At 31.2% G+C, this 24,686-nt stretch overlaps 2 protein-coding genes across 2 annotated transcripts; both read right to left on the bottom strand.

The window, feature by feature from the left end:
• Positions 1–44: 44 nt before the first annotated feature.
• On the bottom strand, positions 45–5,944 carry LOC107023364 (putative respiratory burst oxidase homolog protein H). The gene is made up of 16 exons (XM_015224040.2): positions 5,857–5,944; positions 4,321–4,611; positions 4,005–4,100; positions 3,743–3,905; positions 3,618–3,666; positions 3,420–3,533; positions 2,356–3,162; positions 2,045–2,137; positions 1,849–1,964; positions 1,659–1,761; positions 1,329–1,423; positions 1,092–1,239; positions 832–957; positions 625–753; positions 449–527; positions 45–333 (listed from the first exon to the last, which is right to left on the bottom strand). Exons 2-16 carry the CDS (start codon positions 4,583–4,585, stop codon positions 224–226), a joined length of 2,493 nt encoding a protein of 830 aa, XP_015079526.1. The 5' UTR covers positions 4,586–4,611; positions 5,857–5,944; the 3' UTR covers positions 45–223.
• On the bottom strand, positions 5,882–13,074 carry LOC107023363 (kinesin-like protein KIN-5D). The gene is made up of 23 exons (XM_015224039.2): positions 12,903–13,074; positions 12,411–12,696; positions 12,190–12,319; positions 11,772–11,927; positions 11,214–11,690; positions 10,832–10,929; positions 10,587–10,743; positions 10,433–10,502; positions 10,245–10,321; positions 10,102–10,155; positions 9,935–10,015; positions 9,735–9,846; positions 9,248–9,334; positions 8,984–9,159; positions 8,497–8,658; positions 8,312–8,419; positions 8,039–8,197; positions 7,865–7,948; positions 7,277–7,482; positions 7,051–7,152; positions 6,851–6,960; positions 6,614–6,765; positions 5,882–6,490 (listed from the first exon to the last, which is right to left on the bottom strand). The coding sequence occupies exons 2-23, from the start codon at positions 12,569–12,571 to the stop codon at positions 6,275–6,277; spliced, it is 3,135 nt and encodes a 1,044-aa protein (XP_015079525.1). The 5' UTR covers positions 12,572–12,696; positions 12,903–13,074; the 3' UTR covers positions 5,882–6,274.
• Positions 13,075–24,686: the final 11,612 nt, after the last annotated feature.

Here is a 24,686-nt window from a genome sequence, read left to right on the forward strand (position 1 = left end):
TAATATAATATAATATGATATAATATAATATAACTGTTGTTCAAAAGGAGAGTAGTTGCAAACAATTCCAAAAATTTCTCTTAGTACATACTCCTTATATATATCAAGCAACATATATATTTCAGTAGAATTGCAACATTTTATACAAGAAATTATTAGAATTCACAACTCAGTGAAGCCTCAATAAGTGAAACCCCTCTCTCTATATATATTATATGTATATCTAGAAATTTTCTTTGTGGAAATTGAAACGAGTGGATGAATTTAAACTAAATTCTTGACACAGCCTTCTAAGTGGTTTTGTAAGAGTAGGACTTCCGCAGTAAAATACCCCTGCAATTGATATATCATTTATTTATTATAAAAATATATGATAATTGAGCGTAACTTAACTCCAAAAACTAGTTAAAATTGACACATTCGTTTATTATTAATTATTAAGGCTTACCAATTCGAGAAGATGGATGGGCTGCTGCCAACCTAGAGAATACTTTTCTCCAATTTGGTCTTGCAAAATGTGTTCTTATCTGTTACGATGAAAGTGTTAAAAAGTTATATATATTGACGTTTGTAAACTTGTGTGTAAAAATTCATAAAATCGCGAAAAATAGAATATATATATACCCGACTATCAGAGACAACATCAACTCCATTTTTAGCATGTTGTAGTGATTGCACCATTGCAATAAGTGCGGATCTAGCATCTCCTTCTTCATAAACACTAGTCAAATAATTGTGCATTTCCATCATTTCCTGTATAATATATACAAGTTATAATATATTTATATATGTTTTTAAGTTAATGTTAAATTGAAATTTAATCAAACTCACATTATGGTCATATTCAGCAATATCATCCATAACACCCTTGAACCAATCAAATGATCCTTGTTCTCTTGTCACCCAATAGAAATATGCTCTGTCAGGTCCTCTCCTATTACTTGATGATTCACCATTCTGCAGTTATTAGATTTTGTTATGTTTTTATTTTCACTGATAATATAGAAGAATTTTTATATCAGGTAACTATTAGGTTAAAGTCTATCAGTGTATATAATTTAAATCGTTAGCATTTGAGATTAGGTACTTACAGATTGAGATTCATTGTTAAGAAGGTCCTTTAAAATGCTGATAAATGGTGTTGCTCCTATTCCCAAGCCAATTAGTAGAAGGATGTCATATTTCTTGTAGTTTTGAGCTGGTGCTCCATAAGGTCCTTTGATCATGATCTTCGGAAATCTGCAACGAAAATATAAAGAGTAAATATAAGTTCTTCTATGGTTCATGAACATGAAAATCAGTAAACATGGAACAACATGGAAACGTACTCGGATTGAGCCTGTTCAACATCTGAATATGCTTTAGTTTCCATTCTAACAAGACTTCCCTTCCTTGATTGTGCTACTTGATCAGGCTCACAAGCCTGCTAAAGGAGAGCTTATTAAAAATCAGAAAAATTAAGTAGAAGAAAGAAGGGGAGTCTTAGTAGAGCTCAGTTTGTTGGCTACCTGAATTATATAGAGTTTCAAAAGATTAGTGATATGAATGGATCACCAATTTATCGAATTTTTTGTTAGTTTTAACGCATCTGACTTCTAGAACTCGTCGAATAGAAAATGTAAGTGATCTAGAAACACGAATTTTAACAAATTTATCACCTTCTCAAATCTGGTTTTTAGCTCTGTAGTCCAGTCTCCCAATGTACGTATATGAACACTTAGATAGTTGTCGTCTGGTGCTGAAGTGATTGAGAATGGATGCCTGTAAAAATTAATAAAGTTCCTTAGCGCAAATAGACGTTCAGATCTGTAAATGATCATTGTAATAGTTTGAGCTTTCTTCATTTACCATTCGAAGGTTGAAATATCAGGACATTTAACAAAAAGGTACATTCCACTCTTGTACTTGAATCCTGGAGGTTTACTCATGTATAATGCTAGTACATTCCCTGTATATGTGACGGCCTGCGGTATTTTAGCATCAAGTCAAAAGCTAAATGCAGAGAGATTTTTCAATTGACATAAAGCTTGTTTGAAGCTAAAACCTTTATGATATTGACATTGTAGCTGTGTTCGTAGACGATGAGAGTTCTTTCCGTAGCATATGCAAGTACCGGAACTGCAAGATACATCCATGTCTGCATAACAAAGATATTTCTGATTGCTCAATCATCATCACTAGTTTGATTGATTAAATTGATCTTAAATGTCAACAAACTAAACGCCCTTAATCATATCGAAACAACATAATTGATATATGTGCATTTTTCAAGTTATGCAGTCGTTGGATTTCTTCTCTCGACTGCAAAGTTAGGAAACGTCGAAAGGTTTTCAAAATCCAAGTGAAAATACATACCGTCTTTTTGTACCATTCTTTTGTAAGGTATATGAAGTAGCCATGGAGGACCAAGAGGATGTAGACGAGGACCAGAAGATGATGTGCATACCAAAACGCGTTAAATCCTGCTAAATGATGGAACGGCCATGGCAATTTGATGACGTTCCTTCTGAACGAATGTGTAGCCAATGTGAAGGAGAAAAGCATGAAAAGCGTCATCAGAATGCCTGTTACACCAGGAATAGACGCCACCAGGTCCAAGTAACTCGGTTGGTGGTAGTCGAAGTTGCTTCCAAGAAATGTCATAAATTTACTCTGTGGACATGTTGTTAGTTTCACAAAATTGCAGCTGGTATGGAAAAGTGCGTGAATAAACGTTGCGACAGCAATTCCCAATGCAATTATCTTATGGAAATTGATGTTATCATCAAAGGGAAATATTGAACCAAGGAAAGTTTCTCTGAGCTTAGTAAGAGTTCTTCTGCATACAGGAAAAAGAACTAGAGCCATGTTGAACTTAAGAGTCTCTCCAGCACCTTTAGCGATGCAAACGCAATAACCCATGATCTGAAATGCTGATTTTCTTTTAAATTGTTGGAACTTCCAAGTGAAAAGTATCATGTTGATGCACAACCACAATGTTAGGACCCATATTCTTTTCCAGTTTTCTTGTATTTTTTCTGATGTTTTGTAAAAGAATTTGCTTACTGGAGTCCTGTATTCTTTCGGAATCATGGTTTTCGCTAGTGTTTGTGATCTCTTCAGGGTTTTTTCCCCTTCTTCTGAACCCACCATCCCTCTTAGTAGAGCTTCAAGTTGCCACATCTGTTAAGTAGAAAATGAGAAATTATAGAAGAAAACTATCAATAGGATCATCCATTTTAGTCTGACACCACGCATTGACGCTCTTTCTCTAGAAGAATTTTCATAAATTCATTTCCAATAAGTTCATATGGCAAAGCACGCGGAGGTTTATCCATTAATATAATTATTGCAATGGAAACTAAAAGCATGACCATTTCGGGATTCAAGATAATCAACAACACAGTAAAACAACAGCAACTTTTTAGTTCCATCCTTACCTCAATATATCCCAAATGATCAGGGTCAAGCTCTTCCATGATTAAAGCTGCGTATGTCGGTGCATGTTGCTTGAATTTTGACAATTTATTTGCCGAGGCACTCATCACTAGAACCTTTTTCAGAAAAAAAAAAACATATTAAGTAGATAGATACGCGAAAATTGAAGGAAGAAAGTTTTCCAAGGAAAGTTTTCTCACCTCCTTTACCTCTTCCTCTGATAGTTTCCCATCACCATTCTTATCACACCTGTGAAAATTCACCACCATTAGTCACTCGGAAAGACGGATTTTAGTTCTCATCTCCCATTGATTTAATCTCTTACATGTCAAAGAAAATATGAAGCCTTGCATCAAGAGATTGAGTTGATATGTCTTCCCAAAATCCTTTCACTTCATCTATTGTTATACCATTTTCTGTGTTGATCTTCCTACGCCTAGCCAACGTATCGAATAACTCTCCAGCAAATTCCTTGCTTTCTCCCATTCCTATTATGCAAAACATAAAAAATGTTATTCTACTTTCTTCTCTAAATGAAACCAAGTTTATACGAAATGCTTGTTTCTATACAAGTTTGACAAAAATACCAATACAGGTCCCAAATTTCTCTCTGAAGATCCTCCCATTAACTGCATTTTGATTGAATCGTTTCTCCACACTCCGCCAAGCATCTCCTTCCTTCCCTGTTATCGAATACATAATTAAGTAAATAGAAGTTAAGACGAGACCATCACAGAATTCAATATGGTATCAAAACAGACAGACATCCTAAGTTCAAATCAATCGACGTTCCATCCTCAAAATGAATTCTTTACAATCAGGCTCGCATATAATTAAGTAAATAAAAATGCTTACTCTCGAATATTTATTCTTTTTAGATGAGATGGACACACAATTCAGTACCTGTAGTTGATCTATCAAGAAATCGTAAGCTCTTTAGCCCTCTAGTAGCTCCTGATTCCATCCGCCCCATTCTTGGTACAACACCATTTTTTCGTCTTGAAATGCTGAAATTTTTCTTGAAAGATTTTTGATTTGCAAGCTCTTGTAAACCATTTGCACCATTTCTATTCTCATGGATATCGCTCGTACTATCTTTTTCAGCATTTTCAAGAATCCATTTCACTGAATTGTCTCTAGATAAATCTCCATCGTCAATGGGCACCATACTATGTACTTCTCTTAGCTTCTTCTCTGTTATTTCACAAAATTTTGATGAAAAATAAAGAAGAGTTCGTTAAATCAGTTGTTTGAAAAATCAATATTTTTAAAAAACCATAGTGTCCCCCACTAAAACAGCATGCCAAAATGAAACATTTTATTTATTATTCATTAGACAAAGTCTTATTTCTGTTTAGTTTCTTTTAATTGAATCTTTTTTTAAAACAGCCAAGGAGTAGTTGGATTATAGTTTAGTCACTTAAAGACTGGATTTTTATAATTAGATACTGCAATTTGTTCATTTTTCATGAATGTGAATACAATATTTTAATTGTAGGCACATTCCTAGCAAGCTAGAGACAGATCATATGATTAAATTTGTTCAATATTTAATCAATGTTCCAATTTTTACTTTAGAACAGAAATTCTAGGGAATCTTTTAGACGTGGTTCGAATTCTTTAATTAATTGAAACGAGTAGTCATTAGGGATCCTTACTTGTAAGCACGTCGTCCTCCACCTTGTTATTTTTTTTTGTTGTTTTTGGTGATCTTTTTCTTTTTTATGCTTTTAGGTTTTTGAATTTTTCTTAATAAACAATAAGCTCAACTTCAACGTGGTATTTACAATTCTATAGAAAAAAGAAAAAGATATTGTTTTGACAACTCAATAGACTACAGGCAAATAACTACTACTCTTTGACAAAAATATGCTGAGCTAAAACATGAAAAACTGGAGTTTTGGTGTTCAAACAGAATAGTTATAGGTAAAGCATTGTTTTGGTACCTGAGGCCTAGGGCACTAACCAAATCTAAGACAAACTTTGAATATTAGATATGACATCAAAAAGATTGGGGTCAAGGTCGATTTATCAATGTGACGTTAAGTTTGTAAGAATCTTATTTCAAAGCAATATTATAGTTTTTGCTTATCTGATTTTTTTTATGGTTGTGCAAGAAGATGTGATTTCACTGTAAGTGTATATACCCAAGCTTAAGATGAATTTGAACACTGAAAATTTCAACGCGATTAACTAGTTTGTATCAGCTCATACTTACTTATCAATTCACACGAAAGCTTAAAGATAGCTATGTAACATAAGCAGATTCATTTAGCTTTATTAAGTGGTGAAGTTGTGTGCATTTTAGTGACTTTATGTGTGCAGATATCATTTGGCATTAAATAAGTTCAAACCTCTTGTTTCCCAAATGGACCAAAATCCTTCCAAGCCAATTCCTAAATTGGAATTAGAAACTATTTCAGGATATATGAAACTTACCAGGTAAGAAGATTAGAAACTCTTATCGCATCAAAAGAGACACCTCAAAGCCACTCATTTTACTATATTCTCATGAATCTCCCAATTTTGTTTCCTACAAGAGGTCAAACAAATGAAACTCTTCCCAATCACTACAAATAATTAAAAGAATAGGATACAGTAACATCAATTACATGGAGATTTTCTTTCCTTTTTTCCTTTCTTCTTTCTTGGATATGGTAACCCACATTCAAACTCCCCCTACTCAAGAAGCCTAACAATGGCTTCTTCCACTTTGCTCCCTTGATGACTCGAACCCCCAACTATAATTGGAGGTGGAGGGCACTTACCGCTAAGCTATCCCTCACTCGTCCATGTAGGTGAATTCTTATGTACAAGCTTTTCTTCCATAATCCTATAGTGTCTAATTTCTATAGTACTAATTAATAGTAGTGAGAGGAAGTCTTGAATCTCTCAGTGAATGAGCGTCATCTGCAATATGTTTTACATCTCCATTTGCTTGCTTCTGTGATTTTCCATCCCAAAATGATTTCAACAACTCCTCGAAAGAAGGAGTTTTGAGCTCTTCAATGTAACCAGCACTTGGTATACTGAAAGCTCTCTTTTTCGGTGTAGAGCAAGATGGTTCGTCGACCTATTACAAGTGACAAAGATTTGGAGAAAAGAAGTACATTAATATAACATCGCAAGTACATGAATAATGTCATTTAAACAGAACAAATACAGATTTTCTATCATATGACGCGATGTCCTTTACCATGTACTCTTGTGAAAGACATTGTCCTGCGTGATCTGTAATCTCAACAACCTTGTGGTGGTGTCCACTCTTCAATTCTCTCAGCTCTCCACAAGAAGGAACAATCATGGAATTAAGGTTCCCACAAGCATCACGGTCAAGTTGTAAAGAATCTGCAGAATTTAATTTAGTTAACTGGATGATACCAAGCAGCCAGCAAAAGTCATTAATACATGTGTAAAAAACTTGATAACGTACTGTCAACGGAACAGAGAAGGTTTTTGCTGGCAACATCAGTGTCTTCAAGAGTAGATGAGACACCAGACGAAAACTGTGCACGCAGTGCTTCATTGGCATTCATTCCTTCACTAAAAAGATGTACAAGCTCACAGTAAATAAACAAGTGAAATATTGGAAATATGAGAGAAAAGCCTTGAATAACAGGTGCATCAACCAACCTAACAATTTTATCCATAAACGCAACATTTCTTTCCTCTAGACTGATCAAAGAGCGTTGAGCATTCGTCCATTGTTCAGCACCCAATTTTGCCTTTTGCAGACTGCATAGTACATATCCAAGTAAGCAATCTGCTTAAAGCAGAGAGGCCAAGAAAACTCACAGACGAAAAGAACACACAAGTTCTCTTCAGAAGAAGTGATATGAGATATGCTAGGAGGACATACCAATTCTGTAGCACCTTCTCCATCTCTTTCTTTCCCTTTTCCACAGAAGCAGTATCCTCAAGATAATGGCATTCAGCCTTTCCCATATAATTGGTCCATTCGTCTTTGACTGAATTAGTTGAATCTTGCATGGTTGACATCTCTTGTTTTAGTTTGCTGGTTCGGTCGTAAGCACTTTCTCGGAGGTCATTGATTGCAGTTTGAACCTAGAGAAAACCAAGTAAAAAATCCAATTAAGCTTTCACAGCCTAAAGTAGAAAAAGTAAATGTCAATGATTGTCCTCCTAGATCCACAATACATTTTTCTTGTCACTTATAAAAGGAGTACTAGCGCTAGAAAAAAAATTTCAAACATAAACTAGGCAAGGTAAAGGAAGGCCACACATTTATTTATATCATTGTTGTCTTCAAAGTTAAGCTTGACTATATAAGAAAATGCATGTATTTTTGCCATATTCATCAATCAATGAAGTTACTATGCTTTTGCCTAGTTTTAGAAATCATGGAAATTTTAGCCGCAACTGAGTGCCTTTCTTCAACTGGTGAAGCAAATTATGATGCATTTATATGACTAATAAATGACCATACCAATTTTTTCTTCCTAGCATTTGATCCTTCAAGAAGTTCTGCCACTTTCTGCAAGATTTGCCTCTCCTCATTGGCAGCACATTCCTGTAAAATGTGAATATCCATATAAAATGGGGCTAACAAGCATATTGACCTTCATGAAATGAGAGAGATGCTCATGGCTAACATCATTACCTCAAACTTCTTTTCAAGTTCAGAAAACTTCTGGTCACTGACAGTCAGTGCATCTTCAACTATATCGCCCAATTGGGAGACATGTGTATCCAAAGTCTTAAAGAAGTTGCCAGTAATTTGAGAAAATGACCTTGATGTTGTGATTGTCCTGCAGTGAGCCTATAAAAAGCATCCTAACATTATCACACAAGTTTGGGAAGGAAAAAAGAGGGATATACAGAGGGCAACTGAGGGGAGAAGGGGGAAGAGCTCACAAATAGAAACTACTGATACCTCACGTTGTTGTGCTGCAAATGCAATTAGTTTTTCTTCCTGGCTGTGAAGACTCTTTTGAAGATCATTAACCAAGGTATTGGCCTCTAAGGCGATCTCCTCAAAAAACTACATTTCAAAAACAAAAAATAGAGATAAGCAGAAAATACCTGGGATTTCTCAGAGAATTATAAAAGAAAGCATACCTCTCGGAGAGCAGATGAATGGTTAGAAACTTCAGTGTTTAAACGGTCAAAAGTTGAGTGAGCATTGCCATCGAGCTCCCCGGCCAAACCATCTAAAGTTTTGATACCAGAACCAAACCTGATTTTCAAATTATCTAGGAGACCTCGAAGCTCCTCCATAGCCTGAAAAGTACACCAAAAAACCCGTACTGATTTACTGATCAACATTAGTGCAAGACTCTTAAAAGTACATAGTTTTGAATGTGTTGTACAGAAGCGCTTCTGAAATTTCTCTAGAAGGGTCAATTGATAAATTTAACACATCATTGTCTAGGCAATATTGCAAAGGGTCAATTGCTAAATTTAACAAGTCAAGGATAGGATGCCTAAATCTTTGCGCACATGACATCATGAAGGCAATAAATTATGTAGGAGCATATATAGAAGTAGTCTTTCCCAGAAACATTGTAGAGTGTCTTCTTTAACAGGTTTGCAAAGTCAAGTATACCTCAATCTTGGTAGACACAAAGGACTGCATGTCTTCCTCCATGTGTTTGAGTTGTTGCTCTTGTTGTGTGGCTGAGGAAGCAACACTTTTATGCAGAACTTCAAGTTGTTGAGTTAATTGGGATTGGAACTTTTGGATGAGAACTTTGTTTCCATGTTCTATTTTGTCCTTGCGCTCTGAAATCAACCATAATCAGTATAGCGGGTGCAAGAGCCTTTATTTTGAAAAAAGAAAATCATTACGGATTTCAGGTCGTTGACCTACCAATCTTTGAAAACAAGTTCGAGACATCTGATGCAGCATGTTCCAGCTCAGCTCGAAGTTCAAAGGCCTGCTCAACCAGTGATTTTTCTGGTGGAATACATACCGATTAAATATCTCATACAACTATTACAAAAGGTAAAACGACTCCAAAGAACCCATAGACTCTCATACTGTCTCCGCCAATATATTTGGTAATTCCTTTAAGAGAAATATGATCCCTACCCCCAAAATTATTTATAAGCATCACTAAAACCTTGCACCCCACCCCTAATATTGTTTGCAAGAAACACTTGAACCTTGCTTTATCCACCCACTCCAGTAAAAAGTAAATTCCTCCCAAATTGCAAATGATTAATCAAAAGAGTCTGCCTTGAACCTTGCTTTATCCACCCACTCCATAGGAAAAACATGCAATTTCAGCAGAAAGCAATTGCAAATGATTAATCAAAAGAGTCTACCTTGACAATGCACAGAGAATGTGGCTTACCAGACTTTAGAAGGTTCGTTATTAGAAATTCCTTTTCTCTAATTGTTGTAATTGCCAGCCTATGTTTCTCTTCGAGATCAGCCAAAGTATGCTGAGTTTCCTGAAGCTTTTTCTGAAAGACACAAAATTATAGTTAATCTCCATGAGATGATCAACAAAAGATAGCTACTGAAATTAGGAGGGGTCCAAACTCTATATACCTCTGTCTTGTCAAGTTTGACACTCAATTCAGTGGTCAACAACTGCTGAGAATTGTATAGTTCCTGAAGCTCCATATGTTGCTGTTTGCAGTAGGCAAAAACGTAATGAGCTACGAGTTCTGGATGATTAATTAGATTCTAGCTGAGTAATTAAATCAGTAGCATACCTTGTCTTTTGATTCTGAGTCAAGTTCCATCCGTTCTATCTTTTCAGACATTGCCTAAGAGAAGAAAAAAACATATTGACCACATATAAGAAAAGATTACATGATAATCCAACCAATCAATGGATCAGTGAGCAGGGCCTAACCTTTTTCTCTGCTTCCTCTTGGAGATATCTATCTCTTGGTATGTAGATACCATTCTTCTCTCTTGCAGCGTACACCTCTGTTGCCATTAAAATGGAAATTTATGTAATCAAAACATTTAAATAATTTAAAGAACTACCATCCAAGATAGAGTTTCATGCAGAAAGAGAAGAAGAAAGCAGTACTAAACCTTGCTTCAGCCTTTCAATTTCAGAATACAAGTCCTTCATCAATGCAGATTTCATCATCTTCTGGTTAATCTAAATAAAGCAAAAGAAAAAGTTAACCACGTTTGGACTAAAATTCTTTTAAGAATGCTTGATTGACCAGACCAGAAAACTAACCTCTGGCTTATTTTTTATATTTTTGGCACGATGAGCGTAATCCAAAGTGCTGAGTGTCTCTTCCATGGAGTGAATGGAGGGTGATATTGTCGCAATAATGCATGTCTTTGTTTTCCCTCCCAATGAATCCCTCAACAACCTTGTTATTTTGCTCTCCCTGACAAACCAACAAATGTTCTCATGGTATGTAAAAACCTTCATACATATATAATATTGTCTTATATAAATATGGATATTTTAAGCACCTATATGGGATATGACCAGAGTGCTCGACTAAAGCGTTTATAACACGACCAAGTGTAAGCAAACTCTTGTTGATTTCCCCAGCTTCCCTTGCTCTGCCCTGGAAAAGAAAATCTATCATCTAGTACAGCTTAATATAATGTGAACAGAGAAAACACAATCATCTATTACAGCTTAATATAATGTGACAGAAAAAACACAATCAAAGTGGGCAAAAGAACTTGAGAAGTCTCTTAAGTTGGTATGAAAAAGGAAAATTTATGGCATTGCTAAGCAACTTTTGCACACTCATTGGTTTGGTTCTCTTTTATCTTTTTTTCTTTTTCTTACTAATAAAGTTGCTTAATGCAATGGCTAACAAATTGCAGAATTTTAATGTCTCACCTCTCTTGCACCAGAACGTGAAATGTTTTCAGAACCCGCAAGGTCTACAAGATTCAGTTTACCACATTTGATCATTTCTTCCCCTTCTGGAGTATATTCCTTGATGTGAATTGTGATAGAGAATATAGAATGAGAACGACTGCTCTGTTTGTTGAGCAGAGTTTCAGCTGTACGCCTTTTAGCGGAACCTTTCTCCAAGATATTATAGATTTCATTTGCAGAGCTTACTAACTCCTCTTCCAGGCCTCTAACAAAAACTCCACCTTTACCATCTTCCATCAGAGCTAATGGTTTCTTGGATTTGTCATCTGTAAACTTTGTACATTCCTCTGGAGCTAAAAGATCAGATATTTCCTCATTATACAGCTCCAAAAATGTTACTTTCACGCTATATTCAGCACTTTGAGCTTCCAATATGTCAAAGATTTGCTTAATAGCTCGTGGGATAACACCTGCATCACTTGGAAATTCCCCATTCTGAATGGGGTGAACTGTAATGTATTATTATAAAGAAGAAAGTAGCATTAACAATTTCATCTCTAACAGCGAATCACCAACCTTCTTTCTTCCCCCTCCCTCCATTGTATAAGTTTTCCCGGTTCCGGTCTGCCCATAAGCGAAAACGGTGCAGTTATAGCCCTCTAGAACTTCAAATACAATAGGGCAGATTGCCGAATCATACAAGTCCTTTTGTTTGGACGTAGGACCATAGACCTGGACAGCATTATCCAGCAGAATGTTAGTGTGCACCTGATGTCTGATTCACAACCTTTATGGGCATTCAGTTTCAATCAATATAGCAAGCAAATACCCCCAACCTCCAAACTAGTTGGAGTGAGTAGTTAAAATACTTGTATCCATTCTGCTCTAAACATGTAATGTGTCCGAGTTACTACATCAAATTACTTCTTTTAACTATCCACTATATTCTTATTATCGAACCAATAGTATCCATAAGGATAAGAGAAATTCAGACCTTATCAAAGACAAATGTTTTGTCAATCTGCTTATTAGCTATGTTTTGCATAGCTGAAATTTCTCTTCTTCCCTCATTGCAGGAAATCACTGCTGGTGTATTCGATCTCATCTCATCCTCACTCAATGGCCTGCATAATTCACAACAATTCTATCAAATACAATCAATTCAATTCAGTAAGTTAAACCTACACTAAAGCTCCAAAATGCACTAATTCTAACCTGCAACGCACAATAACCTGCACATTGACGCCTTTATCTTTGTCATGCCTCCCACTCATATTCCCTTCCGCCAATCGCAGATCTCTAACCACCTTTTCACTAGACCGCGGCGTCTGTGATGGTGACCGCGAAACATGGCCTCTCCTCTGTGATGGCTCCATTTCCAGAATGATCTCCTTATACTTCAATCCCGCTATCGTTTCTGCCGACTCTCTGATTCAATTCGATTCCAAATCTGAGAACAAGAACTTGATATAGCAAAACAGAAGCTTCCAACCCGAATGCGCTGAAACAGTTTGATGAAATGTACAATGTAAATCTTCACATCAAATTGTCGAGAAAAATACAAACGCAAATTCACCGTCAAATTGAAAACGACTAATCAATACTAAAGAATCATTCAAATAACAAAATGAAATCCTTCGATTGATTCATATGCATTCATATTTACGATACAAAAAAATTAATAAAAAGGAAATGGCGTAGACTTACCGACGATCAAATCGCCTGCAATGTAAAGAAGAAGAAGGGCGATATTTTAGAGAGAAGATTTTGGAGAGAGAATTTAGTGATATGAAAAGATAGAGACTGATAAATTTGGTGAATTATTATCTAATTTCGGGTTATAATAAAAATAGAAGGGATTGAGAGAGAGGAGAGGAGGAGCTGTATGTAATGTAATATGCGCGTGAGGTGAGATAAAGTTGAAGAAAGGCACACATTTTGTGGCTGTTACAGCCCATTTCAAATTGATTTTTGACCGTTATAACATAAAAACTAAAAAAGAAAAAATTTAAAAAATAATTGAAGAACCTTCATATAACATAGGGCATTCTTTTGCTAATTATTACCAAACTTGCCATAGAGTAAGCATATACAACTACTTCAATTTGTACTTCTTTGCAAAATTGCTTTAAATTGTTTTGTTTAGAATTTCGAAAACTATGAACTTTAAATCTCCAAAGTCTTAATCATCAGGCATATCTGTTGAAAAAATATAAAGAGTTCATTATTATATATTTAATAATCCTGATGTTACTAATGATCATAAATAAAGAATAATTATATGCTTAACTAAAAGATTAATGCAAAGCTTATATTTGGATAATTTTAAATTGAGAGGCAATAAAAAACTAAAAATTCAACCAAAAAACGAAAAAATGATTAAACAATGTATAAAATAAATTCGATAAAGATGGAGGAAAAAATATGGCATGAATCATGATGGTGTTTATTAATCTATGTGTTAATTAGCAAGTACTAATATTCCACTTTACCAAATTAATGGATGGTTTGAGGATGAAGACGATATAGAGCGACCGGTCTAATGATTAGCGATAATTGCAAAGATATACCAATTACGTATTACTTTTAACTTTCAAATTTCAAAAAAAAAAGAAAATTCACAAAACGATTCACACTTAATTTTATCGAATCATGCTATAGCTAATTAGTGATAAAATAATATAAGAATATGTCTAATTACAGTTTAGTGATAACATTGTATGCAAAGACATGTCGTATCATATATGTTTTTATTTAATATATAAATATTTAATGTGGGTAAATTTTCACCTATAAGAGAGTATGTCAATTTCTTAGTACTAGTAAATTTGAGGATTACCTTAACATACATGAGTTTAGTGGAACGGATAATGCTGGTAGGATTTTGAATTATTTTCTAGGCTTAACATTATATTCAAAAAACGAGTGACTTTCACAAATAGCAAATATAAAAATTATATTTGTATGTTAATTATAGCTATAGTTTGTATAATTGTGATCCATAACAAACATAAATATGTATATTTCGTTATAAATATACAAAAGAAAGTAGTTGTATAATTTCGCTAAGCAGCTGTATAACTACTTTGGTATACATATACAAAAAATCAATTGAATAATCATAAGTGTATATGACGAAAATATATGCATTTGTATTTGTAAATACAATTTTCTCTCGGTGAGTGAGCGAGCGAGATCTAGGAGACTGGCGAGCGAAATCTGGGAGAGGGAAGAGAGGGGAACGAAAATATACATATGTATATAATTTTCTCTCGCTTTATACAAACACAAAAATATTTTATACGTTTGTGTTTTTGTATAAAGTGAGATAGGCGAGTGAGCGAGCAAGATCTGGGAGAGTGACGAGCGAAATCTGGGATAGGAGAGAGAGGAAAACGAAAATATATGTATATATACAATTTTCTCTCGCTTCATACAAACACAAACGCATTTTATACATTTGCGTTTGTATAAAAGCGAGAAAGGCGAAGAAAAATAAAATACTTTACCTATGAAAACAACTAAATCAAACCATAATTATAACATTTAATTTAAATTAATAATCTGCTACTTTTATATACCATTTTCCTTTCAAAAATTCTATAATTATATTAGACCGGTGAGAACATAGTAGTCATCTAGTTTAGTAATGCCCAATAATACTAGTTTATGAATTTTTCGTATTTCATTTTGTCGTTTACGTATAGATTTGCAGTAATATTCTATTCTACTCGAGGATCGATGTTGATTCAAAATTCAAATGATTTGTTTTGCTAAAAAATAAAAAATTGTGTTTTGTTCGGAAAAATAAAATAAGAAGAAGAGAAATTACTTGTACCTTTTATTATGAATTTGAATATCAAGGAGCGTATGTAATTAAAATAACTCAGAATTATGAAATATCAATATCAAATTTTAATATTGCCAAAATTAAATAATCAGGTGACATTCCACTTTTATAGGTACTTGATTAAAAAAAAAAAAAAAAAATGTATTTTGTGTGTAAATTGGTCCAAAAAACAATTATTATCAGATGATATAAGTTTGAATTTTGGTGATGTTATAATCAAATAAGAAAATTGATTAAGTCTAAATTTCTCTGGAAACAAAAGAAGTATTTCTTATGACAATTGACATGTATAATGCCGTCTGATATTTCTATTAAGGCTAATCTATGAATAATTAATTCTCCAATTCTATTAAATTATAAAATAAAATACTCAAAGTAAGAAAATGATGTTTGAATTAAAGAAGGTTGCCCTCTTAAATTTATTAACTAGATTAGAGCGCTTATCAAAATATTCCAATAAAGATTTCGAAATGAGGATTTCTTTATGTACCTTAATTAGTTCAATATTCTTACCACAATTTTTTATTGTCATAATTTTTTAAAATTATATTTTGATTAAGTTGAAGGTCTGTCGATAAATATTTTTCTATCTTATAAAGATAAAAATAAAAAACTATACTAAATATGTTATGTTATGACGATTATTTAAGTATGCCCTAGAAAGATATTATATGTACGTAGTTACTTTAAAGTATGAGACCACTTGAATTAGTGGCGTAGCTATAGCCATAACAGGGTTTTCAACTGGACACTCTTCATCGAAAAAAATATATATCTAAAATTTGACATATTTAGTAAAAGTTATGTCTTTGACATAGTAATAATGAGTGTCCATTTGAATTATTCGAGTTTTAGATTCAAACTGTAAATAGCACAAGTTTTTTATTTTATTTTATTTTATTTTGACAATAATATATTATTATTTTTAAACACACTTAATAAAATTTCTGACTCACGGTTAACTTGAATGACTTCTTCATAAGGGAGCTGTATAGCTGCTTATCAAAAGTGAAATAGCCGTTACTAGATACTATATGAATTCTAATGTTCATTTATATTGTAAACAAAGGATTGATATCTCAGATTGTCCCTTTTTTGAAAAGTCACTTAGAGATGTACTCAATTTTAAATTGTTTATTTAGAAAGTTGTTTGATTTTATTTTATAACTCAAATCATTTAGTCGTTAATATTATATTTAAAAAGTTACTTAATTATTGATTCACCTAGAAAATCACTTAACTATTGATATTACACTTAGAAAGACACCCAAATAATTTAAATAATTTTTTCATAAAGTTTATTGAAATATATTTTTTATACTATTTTTCAAGAAATAATAAGATATATATTTTAATTATCTATTAATCAGAATTATTCAATTAACCCCAAAGAAAAAACCTTTTCCGTTTTTTGCAATCTTATAACGGGAATTAAATATGTTAAAAAAATGGTTAGAATTGACAAGAAGTAATAAAAATACGCAACAAAATTATATTTCAACAAAATAATTCAAATAAGCATCTTATTAATTTTTTAAGAAAATAATTTTGAAAAATTGTATTTTATAAAATTTAACGTAAAAATTAAATTAAATTAGTTGGGTGACTTTTTAAGTGAACTATTAATAGTTGAGTGACTTTTGAGTTATAAAACAAAGTTATTTTGAGTGACTTTCGAAGTCAACAACTCAAAGTTAAATAACTTTGTAAGTGAATTATTCAAAGTTGAGTAACTGTATAATACATTAACTCAATAAACAAGTGTAAGTATGTATAGGGTATTCACAATTTTGGTAAATATCGTCTATATTTATTTAAATACCACTAAATAAATATAAATATAAATAATAAAGTTGAACCTATAAATTAGTTGGTACGTGATGGATGAATTTCCTCTTCATTATTTATTCTCTTCATTTTTCTAAGAATACACTTAGATTGAAGCTATGTGTTATAATTAAAAATTAAAAGAGAGATTTGTTTGTTATTTTAAAGTATAAATTTAAGGAATCTCATAGTGTAATACAATAATTACATTCTGTCCCGATAAATTTAGTATTTACTAATAATCCCTTAAAATTATTGTGGCGTATACATTAGTATGTTGTGATACATGGTAAATGATACACAGTAACTTAAAACTGTTAAGATTAAAAGGGGGAAAAATGGAACATTTAAATTTGTTACTAAATCAACTTAAATTACGGTAACAGTTCATTAATAAGCATTAATTCAGCACGTAATTGGATAACAATTTCAAATTTTGAAAATTCAAGATTATATCATCTATTTTGAAGACATTTTTATGAACATCCAGTTATTAAACTTATTGACTGATACATGATAACAATTTTCAAAAACTCGTGATACATAGAAAAACATATGATACACATCAAATTCATGTATCAATGCATCATCTAAACACTATAACACACTGAGTCGATATGTATCAGCAAACACACTTGATGGCGCAGTTATTAAACTTATTGACTGATACATGATAACAATTTTTAAAAACTCTAGATACATAGAAAATCATATGATGCACATCTAATTTATATATCAATGCATCGACTAACACACTATAACACACTGAGTACTTATGTATTAAACTTATTGTTTGATACATGATAACAATTTTAAAAAATTCATGATACATATGGGATTCCTTTACTAAAATTTTTACTAATTTCAACAACAATGGTTGCTGCTTCTTTTCTCTTTTTTTGGTGTATTTTGCAACCTTTGATTTAGATGATTTGCCAAAATCTTTCTTTGAATCCTTCCGAACATTCATAGGATCATGCAAAGACTTTTTTTCTATTTTCTTTCCAATTTTCATCGTCCGAATCATAAATCCTTCTATTAGTAAAAGGATCCATTAATATGATGTAATAGAACAATGAACCAAAAAAAAAAAAAAGAAGAACGGATGATGAAGTAAGAAGAAAAAGAAGACCTAGAGACGGGTGATGTAATATAGCAATGAACTAGAAGAAAAAAAAGAAGAAAATAAGAACAGATGATGGATTAAGAAGAAGAAGAAGAACTGTAGACGGATGACGGAGTAAGAAGAAGAAGAAGAAGAACCAGAGAACAATGGTCCAATTTTCAGAAATTTCAATTTTTTTGAATTTTGAAATTCAAAATTTCATATTAAATGTTGTGAAACGTTTTTAATTAAAATTAATAATTCAAAATTCAAAAAGTGATTCAGAAGATGGAGTGTTTTAGTGAAGAAAAAATAGGCATGATATTGGGGAAATGTGTGTTATATGAGAGAGAAAGTTATGTATCTCTAAACTTTTACTAAAATTAAAAAAAAGGAAAATTATGTAATATTTAAAAAAAGAAGGGAAAATTAGAGAATACTAAACTTATAGTTGTGTATATAAGTTATTTTTCCTATTTTAAATCTCCACCTTTAATTTTAAATTATGACAAATGACTTCTATTTAAGTGTGTACTTGAAAAAATGAAAAAAATAAATAATGGAAAGGACTCAAACGGATAAATCAAATTAAAAACAATCTAATCATAAGATTTAAATTTTAAATCGACTAATATCAATATTCAATATGTTGATAAAAACAATCACGAGGAACACGAGATTGAACAATTAATAGACAATAAAAGATTAACCGGAAATGCAAGACAAAAGTGGGGTTAATATGTAGACTGTGGTGCTCAAGGTGACAAGAGTGATGTGATTCCTCACATGCATTTTATTTTAATTGAGAAAATGGTATGAAATAGTAAATTATTAATTTAAATTAGATATTATAAATATAATTTATTTTATTCGTAATTTTTCATAAATATTTTATTTTTTTAATTTGTTTTGGTGTATAATTAGTCATTTTATACATTTCGGTATAAAAATATATGTGTGTTTGTATAAAGCAAGAGAAAAATGTGTATACAAATACAAATATATATATTTTCTTCTTATACACTTATAATTATACAAATAATTTTTATTATACAAATTACAATGCAAAAAATGAAAAGTTATACAAAATTGCACAATATATATGAAATTGGATGTATCTAGCAAATTATACAAATCAAAAGTTTCATATCAAACATTAAATTTGCTATGGAGAGGAATTATGCAAACTAACTATAACATACAAATATAATTTTTATGTTTGTTATATGTGAAAAATGTTCTTTAATTAATTAGTTATATTACTCTGATTATGCTTGAAGATACCATTCAGAATTCTCATTAGTGTCCTAATTAAATCTTGAATCATACACTGTAGAGTCCATTTGAAGGTGACACACTCCCTACATAATTTTCTCCATACTGGACGCTCAAACTTGATAGGTAAAATCATAATAAAAACAAAGTAAAAGAGTCGAGAAGATAGTATAATTTTGCAAATTAAACATTAAACCTTCTCATAAATTGGTCCTCAATTATATATGGTTTATTTTGCTATGAAGTTGATATATAGTATTACTTCGGGCATACTCAATCGTACGCTTTACTTCTCCTATTTCTTTTCCATAAGAAAGCCCATGCATTCACTGATACAAGATTTTGATAAAGATTTCAATTTGTTTTTTTATATGACGCAAACTTATAAGGAGAGTTGTGGACTGTAAGTGAAGAAATATAATTCGTCTATACATATTTAATTAGAAATTTTAAATTCAAATCATGATAACGTGACTATAAAATAATTTGTTTGTTAATTAGGAAACGTTTCCCTTAAATGAATTCCAATCATTTAACAGTGAAATTGTTGCAAGAATGTAGTGTTATATTTTAGGTTGAAAGTTGCACGTCTATTAGATTATATCCTTTCTTCGTATATTTAATATTTATTTGTTGTAGCTAACTTTATACTTTAGCTCTATGCACTACCAGAAAGCACATGCTGATTTGTTATCAAGTCACAGCCATATCCAAACTCCAAATCCGCAATTTGTGGATCAGAATTTTATCTTTAAATTCACGTGGAATTCTAGGTGTGAAGGACTAGACAATAGAGTATGGTCGAATTATATAAATAGAATCGATTTTGTGAGTCAGTTATAATTTTTTTAAAAGAAAAATTAACAAATATATTTGAATTTTGAAATTTAATATGTATTATATAAATTAATTCGACAAAATAACAATTAACCCAGTGCCATTTATATAGTGGTCGCCAATTGATTTATTCGAATTTAGTACACATATTTGGCTACAAGGGAAAAATAAGATAAAAGGCTAATTTGGACAATACTCGTGTTTCTAGACAACTTAGAGTCTGTTTGGCCATAAATATATTTAGAAATGTTTGGCCAAATAATTTGTTATTGTTTGACAAATATATTCAGCAACTAATTCGAGTTTTCAAGTTTTTAAAAAAATAAAATTGGGTAACATTTTAGTATTTGAGAATTTTTTAAAATCACTCTTAACTTTTATGTTTTATAAGAACATCCATTATTTATAGTTTTGTATTAAATTTTATTCCTAGTTTGTTGTATAAAATTTATACCATTATATATGTACTTTATACAATTTTTATCCAAACTTGCTCTCCGAAATTACTTCCAATTACAAGTTGTAACAGTAGCTTCTCATATACAAATAAATAGTATCTTCCTTTGGTTTCTTCCGCTTTTTTCAAATTCATATTTATGATGTTCTTGTCACGATTTTTCACGAAACATTTCATTATATAATATATTGATAATATAAAGATACGAACATTTTAATAATTTTTAAAATTTATAGGTATACATCATTTTTTTTAAAAAAAATCAAATATTTCTCTCAAAATTTATAATCAAACGCATATTGAAACTTTATACAAAAATAACTCAACTTTTTTTAGGAAATTTGAAATCAAACGTTAGCTTAGTCTTTAGGAGAAAGTACATGGATACAACCTTTTAAAGTGGTGATTTTAAAAGTTACCAATTTACCATTACCTTTTAAAATTACATAAATATAAATATTTTGAATTTGAATTTTTAACTTTAAAATTAAATTATAAAAAAATATATTTCTAAAATATCTATCCTAATTTAAATATAGAGAAAATGTTATTATCACATTAGCATAATTAGCGCCCAAATTCCACAAAAATCCCAAGAATCCTTCTCTCTTCCGCATCTAGTTTCCCCAAAAATTTCAATCTCTTCTTTGTTTCGGTATATATTTTAGGATTTTTCTAATCCATAGGACCAATAAAGTAAATTTTAATAATAAAATAATGCAATAATATTAACTATACTTGACATAAACACTACGCATACATATATCATTTACTAAATTTATTTTGTAGTATTTCTTATTTTAATGATTATCCACATCATCCTCGTATTCCTCCTCCACAACTTTTCCTTTTGAATGTATAACCTTTCACACTTACAAGTTACAAGATATGAAAATAACATACGATATACTACATTATGCATTTATGTGTATTAATATACTATATACTATATACTATAGTTTATGTTTAGCATATATATATACACTGATATACTACACACTCTCTCTATCTATCTATCTATATATATGTTGGTGTATTATGCATTTTATTTTTTAAAATAAAATATTAAGTACATAAGTTAGACTATTGGTTTCTGTAACTTATATGACCATTAGTTTTTGTAACTCTCGTGTTCATTAGTTTCTTGTAACTCATATGACCATTAGTTTTTTGTAACTAATGTAACATCCATCACATTCATCTAATCCACATTATTACTATCCCTCATTCTACCCATTGATTATATAAAAGACTTCTTCACCTATAAATAGTGGTGTTTTTTCCTTTGTGAAGGATCCCAAGTAGAAGTGAAATAATGTAAGAAAAGATGAGAAGTTTATATTGAATTTAGTGTAGTGAAAGAGAGAGAGTTGAGACAAAAGAAAATATAATAAGTTTTCAACTATATTCACTATATATACAAAAAAGATATTATATGTTAAAAAAGATGTTCTTTTTGTGGAAATTTGGACTCTTCAACTAATCTGGAATAGTTTGAGTCATACGACGTTGTTGGACTGTTGTATCCTGAAGGGGACAAGTCAAGAGTGATACGTTGGATCGGTGTAGACTATGCCGCAATGGGCTTGAATCTTCTTAAAGAAAGTGATATATCCGCACCTCAGCCTAAAAATTTGTTATTTCATTTTATGTCTTTTTTATTTTCAACCATAATTTATTATTTCTGGTACATTACACCAACAATACTATATATATATATATATATATATATATATATATATACCTCATTTATGAGAAAAATACCATATTCAAAATATTTATTCTTTACTCACTTATAGTTAATTTATTTATGGTTTTATTTATTTTTTTGCTTATTACTAATGTTTATGTAACTTTCCCTTATTTCTATCTAATAATGTATAAAAAATCATTTATAGAGATCAATTTAAGTTATTTTCATTGAAAATACTGTACAGATGTCTACCAATACTCCTTCAAATGATGCCAAATTATTGCATATTTTCACCACCTACACCCCTTTAGTTACCCCACCAAACCAAATGATAAAACCCCATGAGGAATAATAATTAAATCACTCAGAATCCATATCTTAATTATGATCTCAAAAAAATTCCTATATAATAATATATAAGTAGTAACATTTCTACATCTATACAAATTATATATATATATATATATATATATATATATATATACACACTCACACTAGTCTCTGGACACATGCAATGTACGTGTGCTCCATGTGAATTNACTGTGATCTATTGCATAGGGATTTTCTTGGGGATTAGTATGAAAATTCGCACGAAACTTATTTTTCTACAAATTTTTATACTAATTTTCAAATAAATTTCCATATAATTCACAATTTTTCTGCAGCGAAGAAAATTAAATAGGAGACAAACATGTAAAACTAAATAAAACTCTACTAAATTATATTGAGTTAATAAATAAACATGTCAAATATCACCCGAACAGAAATAAATTGCTTCATAATAAGCTAAAATAATAGTCATTAACCTAACCCACCGAGCACATCACAAACATCAACTTCTATTAAACTTTAGTTGTTTTTTTAATAATTAATTTAGTTACCTAATAATACGTAATCTTTTAATTTATCACGGTTTCATATAACATATTAAACAAAAAAAGTATTTTATAAAATATGTATATTTTTATAAGATACGTGGATCATTTGGACTACGTATCCTCCAAACTTTTAGATATGAATTAACTAACAAAATTAACCGTCTTAAACTTAAACAGGTTGGACAAATCATTTTTTCCTACGCTAATAATAATTTATACTATATATATGTACAATCCACACCTTATTATATTTCTCTTCCACATAAACAAAAACTTGTCTTAAAACCTAATCCTCTTTGTCTCCACACACTCGCCGGAAAATCAAGAATCATGACCTCCGCCTGTATATCAAGTTGCGTTAACGACGTTGTCGGTGCGAGATCATTACCGGTAAGAGCTACATATATAAACCTGTATAAATGGCCGGAATCCGACGTGGAATTTATAAGTTCAAGAATGAAGAGTAATAGTAATAATATTTATGCAAAACCAAAAGTGGTGGATAGTATTTCATGCAGGCAATTATATTTAAGAAGCTATACTTTTTCAAGAGAAGAAGAGTGCGTTAACGACAAGGCAACAATAATGAGATTTTACGGCCGGGGAAGAAAGAAAATAAGCCGTAATTTAAGTGGTGGTGGCCGGAGAAGAAAATGTAATAAAGGGCTTAGGAGGGCTAAAGAGATATCGTGCGCTGCTTTTGCATCCATTTTCCGGCGACTATTATCGTGCACCGTCAAGGTTGATGTGGTTGGTTAATTACTACTAGTAATTTTCAAGGGTTTTTCCTTTCATTCTCTTAATTTTACTTTTATCCATCTTATATATATATATATTTTGTTCTACATATTTTGCATACATATGGAACTTAATATCATGGTAATGTATTACTATTTAATAATTAATACAAGAATGTCATTTTTGTGTTAGGATTTTAATTTGATCAAGGAAATTAAAGTAGTGGAGTATTTGTCTTTTATTTTAAGCCTGTGTTTTTAATTAATTATTTATTTATGAGCTTTTTTTCCAATGTCAGCTACCTCTTGTCAAATAGAGATCTGCATCAAAAGTTATAATTTTGGGTTAATGATAAATGAGTAGTTATTATTCACACTATAATTATCATTGATGAGGACGGTACTATCTAAACTAGAAAGTTCAGACAAAAATAAAAAGAATAAAAGGAGGACAAAGAGGAAATTTTAGTCTTACTATGTTAACAAAATTAATTACACCGTATTTTGTGTATAATGCTTAACGTGTCTATTCCATTGGATAAAAAAGTTTCGTAAACAATATTAGTATCATCTCTTGTCAAACGAATTTAAGAATAATGAATAAAATCGTATAAGAGATGATAAGAGGGTCTTCTTCATAAATAAATAAATTTGTAAAAGTAGGAAGTATGGCCACTTACGTATATTACCTTTTTAGGAATTTAAAAGGTTTAAAACTCTAATTTTCTTAGCTTTAATTTCTTTTGCCATAAAAGAAAAGGAAGTCGTCATTGATGCATATATACTTTTTATCTACTACAATTATTTTTAAAAACAAGAAATTGCGTCATTC

This window comes from Solanum pennellii, chromosome 6 (assembly GCF_001406875.1).
Source record: "Solanum pennellii chromosome 6, SPENNV200".
In the NCBI taxonomy this organism is placed as follows: Eukaryota; Viridiplantae; Streptophyta; class Magnoliopsida; order Solanales; family Solanaceae; genus Solanum; species Solanum pennellii.